The sequence below is a fragment of the Oncorhynchus gorbuscha genome, linkage group LG23 (genome assembly GCF_021184085.1).
Source record: "Oncorhynchus gorbuscha isolate QuinsamMale2020 ecotype Even-year linkage group LG23, OgorEven_v1.0, whole genome shotgun sequence".
Classification (NCBI taxonomy): domain Eukaryota; kingdom Metazoa; phylum Chordata; class Actinopteri; order Salmoniformes; family Salmonidae; genus Oncorhynchus; species Oncorhynchus gorbuscha.
Window position 1 is genome coordinate 17,834,915 of NC_060195.1, and position 14,140 is coordinate 17,849,054.

At 45.6% G+C, this 14,140-nt stretch overlaps 1 protein-coding gene across 4 annotated transcripts in view; it reads right to left on the bottom strand.

Moving 5' to 3' along the window:
• LOC124011079 (glutamate receptor 1-like) overlaps nucleotides 1-14,140 on the bottom strand; it is a 212,587-nt gene that overhangs the window by 62,662 nt on the left and 135,785 nt on the right. For all 4 annotated transcript variants that reach the window (XM_046324069.1, XM_046324066.1, XM_046324067.1 and 1 more), the window contains exons 10-11: nucleotides 9,663-9,869; nucleotides 7,276-7,724 (exon numbers count right to left, since the gene is read on the bottom strand). In XM_046324069.1, coding sequence (XP_046180025.1) covers nucleotides 7,276-7,724; nucleotides 9,663-9,869 — 656 coding nt within the window. The remainder of the gene's footprint in view (nucleotides 1-7,275; nucleotides 7,725-9,662; nucleotides 9,870-14,140) is intronic.

Here is a 14,140-nt window from a genome sequence, read left to right on the forward strand (position 1 = left end):
GCACACAACCAAACACACAGGTAGGCACACAAACAAACACACAGGTAGGCACACACAGGTAGGCACACAAACAAACACACAGGTAGGCACACAAACAAACACACAGGTACACACACAAACAAACACACAGGTAGGCACACAAACAAACACACAGGTAGGCACACAAACAAACAGGTAGGCACACAAACAAACACAGAGGTAGGCACACAAACACACAGGTAGGCACACAAACACACAGGATCACACACCCATGCACACACATCCACGCATGCAGGCACGCACACATTCGTACGCACAAACCCACACCCACAGCCCTGTCTCTACAGAGCTCTAGGCAGACATACCTTAAGATCCAGCCAATCAGAATGCATTAAGGAACAGACAAAGGGAGGCACATTTACAGCTGTCTCTGGATGCATTCCATATAGCACCCTGTTCCCTATATAGTGCACTACTATAGGCCCTGTTCAAAAGTAGTGCACTATATAGGGAATAAGGTGCCATTTGAGATGCAGACAATGTCTCTCTTCAGACGGCAACGTGTGGAAATGAAACGCCACAGCGCTGATTAATACCAGCTGAACATCGTTAAGGTCTTTTGTTAACTCGTTGTCTGATTAAAGAATCACTCTCTCCTCACTGATGTAAAACAAACATTCTGTTCTCTTGAGTGACCACATACAAATAGACAAAACTGGTCAAAAACAATGTTTAAGCATTTTATTTTATTTTTACCCTTTTTTCTCCCCAATTTCATGGTGTCCAATTGTTGTAGTAGCTACTATCTTGTCTCATCGCTACAACTCCCGTACGGGCTCGGGAGAGACGAAAGTTGAAAGTCATGCGTCCTCCGATATACAACCCAACCAGCCGCACTGCTTCTTAACACAGCGCCCTCCAACCCGGAAGCCAGCCGCACCAATGTGTCGGAGGAAACACCGTGCACCTGGCAACCTTGGTTAGCGCGCACTGCGCCCGGCCCGCCACAGGAGTCGCTGGTGCGCGATGAGACAAGGACATCCCTAACGACCAAGCCCTCCCTAACCTGGACGACGCTAGGCCAATTGTGCGTCACCCCACGGACCTCCCAGTCGCAGCCGGTTACAACAGAGCCTGGGCGCGAACCCAGGGACTCTGATGGCACAGCTGGCGCTGCAGTACAGCGCCCTTAACCACTGCGCCTCCTGGGAGCCCCGTTTAACAATTTTAAAAACCATCCCAGCAAAGACTGACTGTGGCTCTTCAGAAGACTGCCCTTGTATGGAGCTATGGACACATAACAGTTGAGTTTGGTGAAGGAAGCCCTCTGTGGAGTCCAGATGTCCACACATGAAGTAATGGGGCCAGCTCATCTGGGAATGATGAGTACAGTAGATTGTATACTTTCATGTACTGTACCACTGCTGTCGACCCCAGAGGGGAGCGAGAGGGAGAGAGAGAGACTTGATTTGGCAATGTAAACATATGTTTCCTATGCCAATAAAGCCTCTTAAATTGAAATGTAATTGAGAGAGAGATGACATTCTCCTTCATTGGACAGACTGGCAGATCCACATTTACTGTTATGCTGTGAGAGCACATTCTGCACGTCTGTGTGTGTGTGTGCTATGCTAGCTTAGCAGCATGCTGTAAATGCCACCAGCTGAAGGGTAATAGCAGAAACAGAAGGGACAGAGGAAGGCCTTTGATTTATCAAATCTGGTCCCCATACTGCAAGGCTCTTGGAATCACAATCTCTCTCCATTGGTCCAGTGAGTCAGTCAGTGCCCTGGAAGACACTGGTGATGATGCTATTCCTCTCCCCTCTTCTCCCCACACTCTCCCTTTTCTGTCCTCCTCTCCTTCTCTCCTCCTTTTCCTCCACTCCCCTCATCTCCTCTCCTCCTCTCAGTAGGTCTCTCTGGTGTCCCTGAGAGAGAGTCAACCTTTCTGTGTCTCTAATTTCAGACACTTTATTGAGATTCTTAATTGGTGACTTTTAGAGAGAGGGACCGACGGTGGCACTGTTGATCAATGCTCTCACTCCAGGGGGGGGGGGGGGCAGACAGAGCTAGTGACATTATTTAATACACACTATCGACCCAGCCACCCTTCAGTTCACTCCGGGGGGGCCAGACAGAGCTAGTGACATTACTTAATACACACTATCGACCCAGCCACCCTTCAGTTCACTCCGGGGGGGGGGGGCAGACAGAGCTAGTGACATGACTTAATACACACTATCGACCCAGCCACCCTTCAGTTCACTCCGGGGGGCCAGACAGAGCTAGTGACATTACTTAATACACACTATCGACCCAGCCACCCTTCAGTTCACTTTGGGGGGGGCCAGACAGAGCTAGTGACATTACTTAATACACACTATCGACCCAGCCACCCTTCAGTTCACTTTGGGGGGGGCCAGACAGAGCTAGTGTCATTACTTAATACACACTATCGACCCAGCCACCCTTCAGTTCACTCCGGGGGGCCAGACAGAGCTAGTGACATTACTTAATACACACTATCGACCCAGCCACCCTTCAGTTCACTCCGGGGGGGGCCAGACAGAGCTAGTGACATTACTTAATACACACTATCGACCCAGCCACCCTTCAGTTCACTCCGGGGGGGGCCAGACAGAGCTAGTGACATTACTTAATACACACTATCGACCCAGCCACCCTTCAGTTCACTCCGGGGGGGGCCAGACAGAGCTAGTGTCATTACTTAATACACACTGTCGACCCAGCCACCCTTCAGTTCACTCCGGGGGGGGGCAGACAGAGCTAGTGACATGACTTAATACACACTATCGACCCAGCCACCCTTCAGTTCACTTTGGGGGGGGGCCAGACAGAGCTAGTGACATTACTTAATACACACTATCGACCCAGCCACCCTTCAGTTCACTCCGGGGGGGGCCAGACAGAGCTAGTGACATTACTTAATACACACTATCGACCCAGCCACCCTTCAGTTCACTCCGGGGGGGCCAGACAGAGCTAGTGACATTACTTAATACACACTATCGACCCAGCCACCCTTCAGTTCACTCCGGGGGGGGGGGGCAGACAGAGCTAGTGACATTACTTAATACACACTATCGACCCAGCCACCCTTCAGTTCACTCCGGGGGGGGGGGGGGGGGGGGCAGACAGAGCTAGTGACATTACTTAATACACACTATCGACCCAGCCACCCTTCAGTTCACTTCGGAGTGGACAGAGTTTAGTTGGTGAAAGTGTTTTCCTTGTGTTTTCTTTGTGATGGTTGGATTGGCACCAAGTGGGTCTAACACACTGCATCTCAGTGCAAGAGGCGTCACTGCAGTACCTGGTTCAAATCCAGGATGCATCACATCCGGCTGTGATTGGTCCCTTAGGATGGCGCACAGCATCATCAGGGTTTGGCCGGGTAGGACACCATTGTAAAAAATAATTTGTTCTTAACTGACTTGACTAGTTAATAAAGGTTACATACAGATCTGGGACCTGACTATATTAAAAAGAGAGATACTTTAAAATACCTTCAATGAGGTCATAGTTTTTGCTTCTCTAGTTTTGAAGCATTTTAAAATGGCACTTCTATCCCACTGTAGGCTTGTGACACACAAGCAGTGTAACTGAAAGAGTAGGACTACGGAAGCGTCTGTCTGGGACTGTTGTTAAGTATTCAATGACAGCTGACATCCTGTAAAGTGTTCTGTGATGACAATGATCATGACAGTAGAGAACTTCTTTAGTCCCGTTTTATCTAACTGACAGACAGACAGACGGACAGACAGACTGATAAACAGACAGAGGGACTGACAGACAGCCAGAGACAGAGCGAAAGACAGGGACAGACAGACAGGCAGACAGACAGACAGTTATACAGAGAGACAGAGGGACAGGCAGACTGATAAACAGACAGAGGGACAGACTGACAGGCAGAGAGACACATACAGATTGGGACAAGAATTTAGCCCTGGCATCTTGGTAGGGGGGCGGGCTGTTGCCCACTGATCAGCTTAGTATAACAGAACATTTAACAGGCCCATGGATCACCAACCATGCCACCTTTTTCATGTTTTATTCTGAAATGAAGTAAAACATTTTGTGGGTGTCATTTTCTACCAGCCACTCAACAACAAAAAATGTATCTAGCCCATCTGCCATTTGCCAGAATTACCAGGTAGCCAATCTGTGCCTGGGAGTCTGGTTACATCATGTGTAACTGCCACTAAGTCACAGCCTGGCCTGGCATGAACTAATGACCTTTTGTGTGGGTGGGGAGGGGGGCTGAATGATGGGGCGTTGTGTCAATTGAGTCTCTGTATTTATGTGGAAGCAGCAGCACTCTGTCCAAGTCAAATGTCCCTTCGGGGACAATAAAGTATATCATACCATCATATAATATATCCAATCTCCACCAGGTTTAGCTCACTTAATTTGGATAGTCCATCTGTAGATGCTCTACAGGAGGGGTACTCAACTCCCACCCTACGAGGTCTGGAGCCTGCATGTTCTTTGTTCTACTGATAGTTAATTGAACACACCTGGTGTCCCATGTCTAGATCAGTCCCAGATTAGAGGGGAATCACCCACCTGGTGTCCCAGGTCTAAATCAGTCCCTGGTTAGAGGGGAATCACCCACCTGGTGTCCCAGGTCTAAATCAGCCCCTGGTAAGAGGGGAATCACCCACCTGGTGTCCCAGGTCTAAATCAGTCCCTGATTAGAGGGGCATCATCCACCTGGTGTCCCAGGTCTAAATCAGTCCCTGGTTAGAGGGGAATCACGCACCTGGTGTCCCAGGTCTAAATCAGTCCCTGATTAGAGGGGAATCACCCACCTGGTGTCCCAGGTCTAAATCAGTCCCTGATTAGAGGGGAATCACCCACCTGGTGTCCCAGGTCTAAATCAGCCCCTGGTTAGAGGGGAATCACCCACCTGGTGTCCCAGGTCTAAATCAGTCCCTGAATAGAGGGGAATCACCCACCTGGTGTCCCAGGTCTAAATCAGTCCCTGATTAGAGGGGAATCACCCACCTGGTGTCCCAGGTCTAAATCAGTCCCTGATTAGAGGGGAATCACCCACCTGGTGTCCCAGGTCTAAATCAGTCCCTGATTAGAGGGGAATCATCCACCTGGTGTCCCAGGTCTAAATCAGTCCCTGTTTAGAGGGGAATCACCCACCTGGTGTCCCAGGTCTAAATCAGTCCCTGGTTTTAGAGGGGAATCACCCACCTGGTGTCCCAGGTCTAAATCAGTCCCTGATTAGAGGGGAATCACCCACCTGGTGTCCCAGGTCTAAATCAGTCCCTGGTTTTAGAGGGGAATCACCCACCTGGTGTCCCAGGTCTAAATCAGTCCCTAATTAGAGGGGAACAATGAAAACATGAGGTGGAACTGGCTTCCGGGTCCAGAGTTAGTTTGAGGGCTCCACAGACTATCAGGGACATTTCAACAAACTATCTACTAGCCCTAACCCTAACCTTAACCTTTATCCTAACCCTAAACTTAGCCCTTACCCTTATTGTAAACCAAACATAACCCTTAGCCTTATTCTAAACCAAACATAACCCTTAGCCTTATTCTAAACCAAACATAACCCTTAGCCTTATTCTAAACCAAACATAACCCTTAGCCTTATTGTAAACCAAACATAACCCTTAGCCATATTCTAAACCAAACATAACCCTTAGCCTTATTCTAAACCAAACATAACCTTTAGCCTTATTGTAAACCAAACATAACCCTTAGCCTTGCCTACGGAGCTGTGAGGGGAACGGCACCTCAGTACCTCCAGGCTCTGATCAGGCCCTACACCCAAACAAGGGCACTGCGTTCATCCACCTCTGGCCTGCTCGCCTCCCTACCACTGAGGAAGTACAGCTCCCGCTCAGCCCAGTCAAAACTGTTCGCTGCTCTGGCCCCCCAATGGTGGAACAAACTCCCTCACGACGCCAGGACAGCGGAGTCAATCACCACCTTCCGGAGACACCTGAAACCCCACCTCTTTAAGGAATACCTAGGATAGGATAAGTAATCCCTCTCACCCCCCCTTTAAGATTTAGATGCACTATTGTAAAGTGACTGTTCCACTGGATGTCATAAGGTGAATGCACCAATTTGTAAGTCGCTCTGGATAAGAGCGTCTGCTAAATGACTTAAATGTAATGTAAATGTAGCCTTATTCTAAACCAAACATAACCCTTAGCCTTATTGTAAACCAAACATAACCCTTAGCCTTATTGTAAACCAAACATAACCCTTAGCCTTATTCTAAACCAAACATAACCCTTAGCCTTATTCTAAACCAAACATAACCCTTAGCCTTATTCTAAACCAAACATAACCCTTAGCCTTATTGTAAACCAAACATAACCCTTAGCCTTATTCTAAACCAAACATATCCCTTAGCCTTATTGTAAACCAAACATAACCCTTAGCCTTATTCTAAACCAAACATAACCCTTAGCCTTATTCTAAACCAAACATAATCCTTAGCCTTATTGTAAACCAAACATAACCCTTAGCCTTATTCTAAACCAAACATAACCCTTAGCCTTATTGTAAACCAAACATAACCCTTAGCCTTATTCTAAACCAAACATAACCCTTAGCCTTATTCTAAACCAAACATAACCCTTAGCCTTATTCTAAACCAAACATAACCCTTAGCCTTATTCTAAACCAAACATAACCCTTAGCCTTATTCTAAACCAAACACCCTTAGCCGTATTGTAAACCAAACATAACCCTTAGCCTTATTCTAAACCAAACATAACCCTTAGCCTTATTCTAAACCAAACATAACCCTTAGCCTTATTGTAAACCAAACATAACCCTTAGCCTTATTCTAAACCAAACATAACCCTTAGCCTTATTCTAAACCAAACATAACCCTTAGCCGTATTGTAAACCTATCCCTAAATGTAACCTTAACCTTAGCTAAGCCTTAGCAACAGATCGTTTGTTGATAGATTTACCCTCTATAGAGCATCTACAGATGGAAAATCCAGATGATCCAAATAAAGTGATGACCCAGATCTACCCATTGTATTTCTACATCAGATCTACCCATTGTATTTCTACATCAGATCTACCCATTGTATTTCTACATCAGATCTACCCATTGTATTTCTACCCCATTGTATTTCTACATCAGATCTACCCATTGTATTTCTACCCCATTGTATTTCTACATCAGATTTACCCATTGTATTTCTACCCCATCGTATTTCTACCTCGGATCTACCCATTGTATTTCTACATCAGATCTACCCATCATATTTCTAAGTGGGATTCTTACCTGGGTGAGATGTCACATCCCTGCTGCATGAAGGCTCCCAGGGAGAACCAGAGAGAGTTGAAGATGCCAAACTCGTTGGTCTGTTCCTGATTCTGCTGGTTCTGGCCTTGCTGACCAGGGCTCTGCCCCGACTGTAGCCCAGCACCGGGCCCCGTCGGCTGGGTAGGGGTCTGGGGGTCGGCCCCCTCCTCATAGTCCTCTGCGTGCCACTCGTAGGGGCTGAAGCGGCTCACCAGGAACAGGACCACACTCACACCGATGTAGGCGAACACGATACACATCCAGATCTCATAGGCCAGCGGGTCCAGAAAGGAGAAGACACCTGGTTTAGACTTGGTGGGCTTCTTGATCATGATGGAGATGCCCAGAGACATGAATGGCTTGGAGAAGTCGATCACTTCTTCTCGGACCAGGGTGATGGTCAGTGGGGCCACCGCCACGTCTGCTTTCTGGAGGAGAGAAGGGGAGAAGGGGAGGAACAGAGGTAGATAGAGAGGAAGGGAAGGAGGGAGAGAGGGGTTGAGAGGGAGGGAGGGAAGTAGAGAGAGAGGTAGGGAGGGAAGGAGGTAGAGAGGGAGAGAGAAAGAGAGACATGTTAACAAGAAATATAGAGTTGTGATGTCACATTGACCATGAAATACAATCAATCACAAATAATGAAAAGCATGAAAAGATCAAGGATCAAATTAAGATCCTACATCTGTAAATAAAAACCTGTTTTCTACATCTGTAAATAAATCCGTAGAGCTCGATACTGTCCAGTACAGTAGGTGTGCTGGACGAGGACAAAGAAGGAAAGAGAATACTGAAGGTAGTCATCATACATGCAGCATAAGACTGAACACACACACAGAGGTTTTGTTTAACAGGAAACACTCAAATCCTGACCTTGATTTCCTGTAGACCCTGTTCTCCCACCCTCATACACACACCAATCTCCCCATAGCATGACAAAGACACTTTCAACAGCAGAGATTGGCATCATGATGTGCAACGTGTCCTCTTTGTTACAAATGAATTTCCTATGGATGTGTGTGTGTGGGCAGATTGCAGGAGATAGGACTGAACAGTTGTTCTTTAGTTACAGTACATACACTTAACCTCCCTGTCACATGCTGAAGCATTGAGCTGCCTGACTCTGAGTCACAACCAGAGAGGGAAAGAGAGGTACATACACTTAACCTCCCTGTCACCTCCTGAAGCATTGAGTTGCCCGACTCTGAGTCACAACCAGAGAGGGAGAGAGGGAGAGAGAGAGGGAGAGAGAGAGGGAGAGAGAGATGGAGAGAGAGAGAGGGAGAGAGAGGGAGAGAAGGAGAGAGAGGGAGAGAGAGAGGGAGAGAAGGAGAGAGAGGGAGAGAGAGAAGGAGGGAGAGAGGAGAGAGAGAGGGAGAGAGAGAAGGAGAGAAAGGAGAGAGAGAGAGAGAGAGAGAGAGAGAGAGAGAGAGAGAGAGGGAGAGAGAGAGGGAGAGAGAGAAGGAGCGAGAGGGAGAGAGGGGGAGAGAGAAGGAGAGAGAGAGGGAGAGAGAAGAGAGAGAGAGAAGGAGAGAGAGAAGGAGAGAGAGAGAGAGAGAGAGAGAGAGAGAGAGAGAGAGAGAGAGAGAGAGAGAGAGAGAGAGAGAGAGAGAAGGAGAGAGAGAGAGAGGGGGAGAGAGAGAATGAGAGAGATGGAGAGAGAGAGGGAGAGAAGGAGAGAGAGGGAGAGAGAGAAGGAGAGAGAGAGAGGGAGAGAGGGAGAGAGAGGAGAGAGAGAGGGAGAGAGGGAGAGAGAGAAGGAGAGAGAGAGAGGAGAGAGAAGGAGAGAGAGAGAGAGAGAGAGGGGGGAGAGAGAAGGAGAGAGATGGAGAGAGAGAGAGAAGGAGAGAGAAGGAGAGAGAGAGAGGGAGAGAAGGAGAGAGAGAGGGAGAGAGAGCGAGGGAGAGAAGGAGAGAGAGAGGGAGAGAGGGAGAGAGAGTGAGAGAGAGAGAAGGAGAGAGAGAAGGAGAGAGAGAGAGAAGGAGAGAGAAGGAGAGAGAAGGAGAGAGAGAGGGAGAGAGGGAGAGAGAGAAGGAGAGAGAGAGGGAGAGAGGGAGAGAGAGAAGGAGAGAGAGAGGGAGTGTCCACGGGGTATTAAGCTATTTAAAGCTTTATTGTTGAGCATTGAATACAGATTTTCTGTGAAAAAATATATACTTCTTTGAAAGGACCAACATGTTTGGCAGATGATATCAATGCAAACATTACAGTATCAGAAATATTTTTTTTGCAGTGACATCAACATAAAAATACAATGTTTCAACTATGAACGTTAACCACTTCCAGAAATGTTATGGACACTTATGACCTCCCATTATGAGCACTTACAAACCCTCTTTATAAGCTCTAATGACCATCTTATGAGCACTCACCCCGTACACCAGCTCTCCGACCATGCCGTTCCACATCTTGGTCTCAGGGTCTCTGGCTCCGTACTTCCCATCTGAGACCACCTTCAGTTTGTAGTGGTATCCAACGTGCTTGGCGATCTCAGCCGCTAGCTCCACGATGTAGCCCTCGTACTTATCGTTCCCTGACAGCTGATCATGGTTCTTCTTCAGCATCACGTATGGGGATTCCTGTAGGAGAGGGGGGGTGTATACCTTCAGGGTTGGGCTCAATTCCATTTCAATTCCAATTCAGGAAGTACACTGAAATTCCAATTCCTTTTCTCTTCAATGCTTTTCAATAAGGAAAATGTATTTTCTGAATTGACCTGATGTGAACCCAATCGTGGATACAGTTCCAATATGATCACATTAAAGATCATTATTGGATGGATTGATAAAGGTTAGTACCAGGGAGTGTAATGACATGAAACATTAGTATGACTGCTGGATGAACTGTGATGACAGAGAGTAGGGTCCTTGTAGCAGCAGTAAGGGAAGACATTTTGCAGGAGGCAGCAGGATCAAGTTGTGCTAAGTATTCAGACCCTTTGCTATGAGACTCGAAATTGAGCTTAGGTGCATCCTGTTTAGGATACCAAAGGGTACCAAAACATTTCTACAGCATTGAAGGTCCCCAAGAACACAGTGGCCTCCATGATTACCAAATGGAAGAAGTTAGGAACCACCAAGACTCTTCCTAGAGCTGGCCGCCCGGCCAAACTGACCAATCGGGGAAGAAGGGCCTTGGTCAGGGAGGTGACTAAGAACCCAATCGTCACCCGATGGAGCTCCAGAGGTCCTCTGTAGAGATGGGAGAAACTTCCAGAAGGACAACCTTCTCTGCAGCACTCCACCTATCAGGCCTTTATGGTAGAGTGGCCAGACAGAAGCTACTTCTCAGTAAAAGGCACATGACAGCCCACTTGGAATTTGCCAAAAGGCCCCTAAAGGACTCTCAGACCATGAGTAACAAGATTCTCTGGTCTGATGAAACCAAGATTGAACTCTTTGTCCTGAATGCCAAGCGGCACGTCTGGAGGAAACCTGGCACCATCCCTATGGGGAAGCATGGTGGTGGCACCATCATGCTGTGGGGATGTTTTTCAGCGGCAGGGACTGGAAGACTAGTAAGGATCGAGGGAAAGATCCTTGATGAAAACCTGCTCCAGAGCGCTGAGGACCTCAGACTGGGGTGAAGGTTGTGGTGGTTAATTTATTTATTATCAAATGAGGAGAGACAAACTTATCACACAAGTCAGAGTTATACTTAAACTAAATCTATAATCACTTATTAATAAGGAAGCAGGTCAATACAAAACACACATATAAAGTGAATCGATTGAGTGCTCTAAGATAATGATGGCTGGTCGCGGCTGGTCGACGAGTCATGCTCAGATGATTCTTTGAGAGCCCGAGACAAAAGTACAAAGGTCTTTTATAGCCAAAATACACCCCTTTCAACCTACATGACGAACAACAGATATATAGAATGGGTCACAAGGTTAAGATCTGGATGAACGATACCTATAATACACAGCAGACAGTATCTGCTGGGTCAACAGTTTTCATTGTATAGAGACCAGTGTCTGGCCCTCCGACTCCAAACTGGAGCCATCTCTCTCTGGTACCATATAGAGCAGAAACATGAACTCATGCTCTGGAATGCTCTTTAGGTTTTATCACCCAAAAGACATGGTAAATCTCCTGTCAGTGTTATCTCCTAGAGGCCCATCCTCAGTAGAACACACACACAATAGTTAATACTCTATTCTGTTGCATAAAAACAACCATTTGATGCAATAAAAGTATAATAACATAGTCTTGCAATTTTCCACCATAAGGTTCACCTTCCAACAGGACAACGACCCTAACCACACAGTCAAGTCTCTGAATATCCTTGAATGGCCCAGCCAGAGCCCAGACTTGAACCCGATCGAACATCTCTGGAGAGACCTGAAAATAGCTGTGCAGCGACACTCCACAACCAACTTGACAGAGCTTTAGGGGATCTGCATAGAAGGATGGGAGACACTTCCCAAATACAGGTGTGCCAAGATTCGAGGCTGTAATCACTGCCAAAGGTGCATCAACAAAGTTCTTAGGTTAAGGGTCTGAATACTTATGTAAATGTGATATCTCAGTTTTTATTATTTTTACATTTGCAAACATTTCTAAAAACCTGTTTTTGCTTTGTCATCGTGGGGTATTGATGAGGTACATTTTTCTTTTTTAAATCAATGTTATAACGCTGTAACCTAACAACATATGGAAAACGTCAAGGGGTGTGAATACTTTCACTGTATCACTGTCAAAATGACATAACTGATATTCAATGTAAAATGAATACCAAAATGACTCATTACATTGTATATTAGTCACTCTATAGAATGATCTTCTACCTCATAGGTCAGGCACATGTGTATGTGGACTTTAACCTAAATCAAGGTCACAGTGTCTCTAGGTAGTCTTAAACAAATCTACTGTGAAACAGAAGTATACACCTCACACACATGGTTATGGGCTTAAAAAAAGAAGACACCTGTATCATGTCAGATACAGAGTTGACATGTATTACATTTTGAGTTTGCTTCCCAATATTACACATCACAGAAGACTGATTTAAAGGGCTTTTATGTACTCTGTGCCATCGTCTTGGAACACCTTACAAAATACTTTTAAACTGGAAGAACTTGTCCCGATTGGTGTTTTTAAATAACTGATGAAGGATTTTGAGGCTGATTGCCTGACCTGTCAATGTTTTTAATTTGCTGTTTTATACTCTTGAGAATTCAATGGTTTTTACTAGATTACTTGTAGTTTTTCATGTTGTCTGTCTGTAATTGTTTTGAATGACTTGGTGCTGCCTATCTTGGCCAGGGGCTCTTGAAAACAAGATTTTAATCTCAATGAGCCCTTCCTGGTTAAATAAAGGTTAACTAACTGAACTATAACAAAAACGCAGGATTTTCTGCATTAAAAAAAACAATGTTGATAAATAATCCAATTATGAGAAATATAAATAAAATTCCACCCATGAGGTCACTAGGTCACTAGGTCATGTCACTGCAGGAAAGGGCTAAACGCTGCACCCACTCACAGGATCGGAAAGTGAAATGCAACAATATTGTGCCAAAATGAAACAACATTTCTACAAGGTTGCGTTAAACGTTAAGGAAATAAATGTAACGCTAGTGATTATTGTAAGCTATTGTGGAATATAGATTTAACAGAAATGTAGGCTAATTTAACTCGGGGACACATGAACAAACATTTAGAACGCAGAAACAAAAGTACTCTGAAATGTTTGTAGAGTTTGTAGAGCACACTAGTTGCCTGACAGATCTTTTGAGTCCTATTCTGAGGAGATCTGTTCTGTTCATAGTTCATTTGATAGGTAAGTACAGATATTGGTTTTTATAATCGGAAATATGTACTGTATATCTGAGATTTGCTATGGTATCGCCACTGAGATTTTCTGTTGGGGATTTTTCTATTCAGAAAATACTGACTGAGATGTACAGTCGTATGAAAAAGTTTGGGCACCCCTGACAATTTCCATGATTTCCATTTTTAAATAATTTGGTGTTTGGATCAGCAATTTCATTTTGATCTATCAACTAACTGATGGACACAGAAATATTTCAGTAGTGAAATGAGGTTTATTGGATTAACAGAACATGTGCAATATGCATCAAAACAAAATGAGAAAAATCACATCAATATTTAGTAGAGCCTCCTTTTGCTAAAATTAACAGCCTCTAGACGCTTCCCATAGCCTCTAATGAGTGTCTGGATTCTGGATGAAGGTATTTTGGACCATTCCTCCTTACAAAACATCCCCAGTTCAGTTAGGTTTGATGGTTGCCGAGCATGGACAGCCCGCTTCAAATCATCCCACAGATTCTCAATGATATTCAGGTCTGGGGACTGGGATGGCCATTCCAGAGCATTGTACTTGTTCCTCTGAATAAATGCCCGGGTAGATTTTGAGCAGTGTTTTGGGTCATTGTCTTGTTGAAATATCCAGCCCTGGCGTAACTTCAACTTTGTGACTGATTCTTCAACATTATTCCCAATAATCTGCTTATTGAGTGGAATTCATGCGACCCACAACTTTAACAAGATTCCCAGTACCGGCACCGGCCACACAGCCCCACAGCATGATGGAACCCCCACCATATGTTACTGTGGGTAGCAAGTGTTTTTCTTGGAACGCTGTGTTCTTTTGCCGCCATACATAACGTCCCTTGTTATGACCAAATACCTCAATCTTTGTTTCATCAGTCCACAGCACCTTATTCCAAAAGGAAGCTGGCTTGTCCAAATGTGCGTTTGCATACCTCAAGCGACTCTGTTTGTGGTGTGTGTGCAGAAAAGGCTTCTTCCGCATCACTCTCCCATACAGCTTCTCCTTGTGCAAGTGCGCTGAATTGTTCAACGATGCACAGTGACTCCATCTG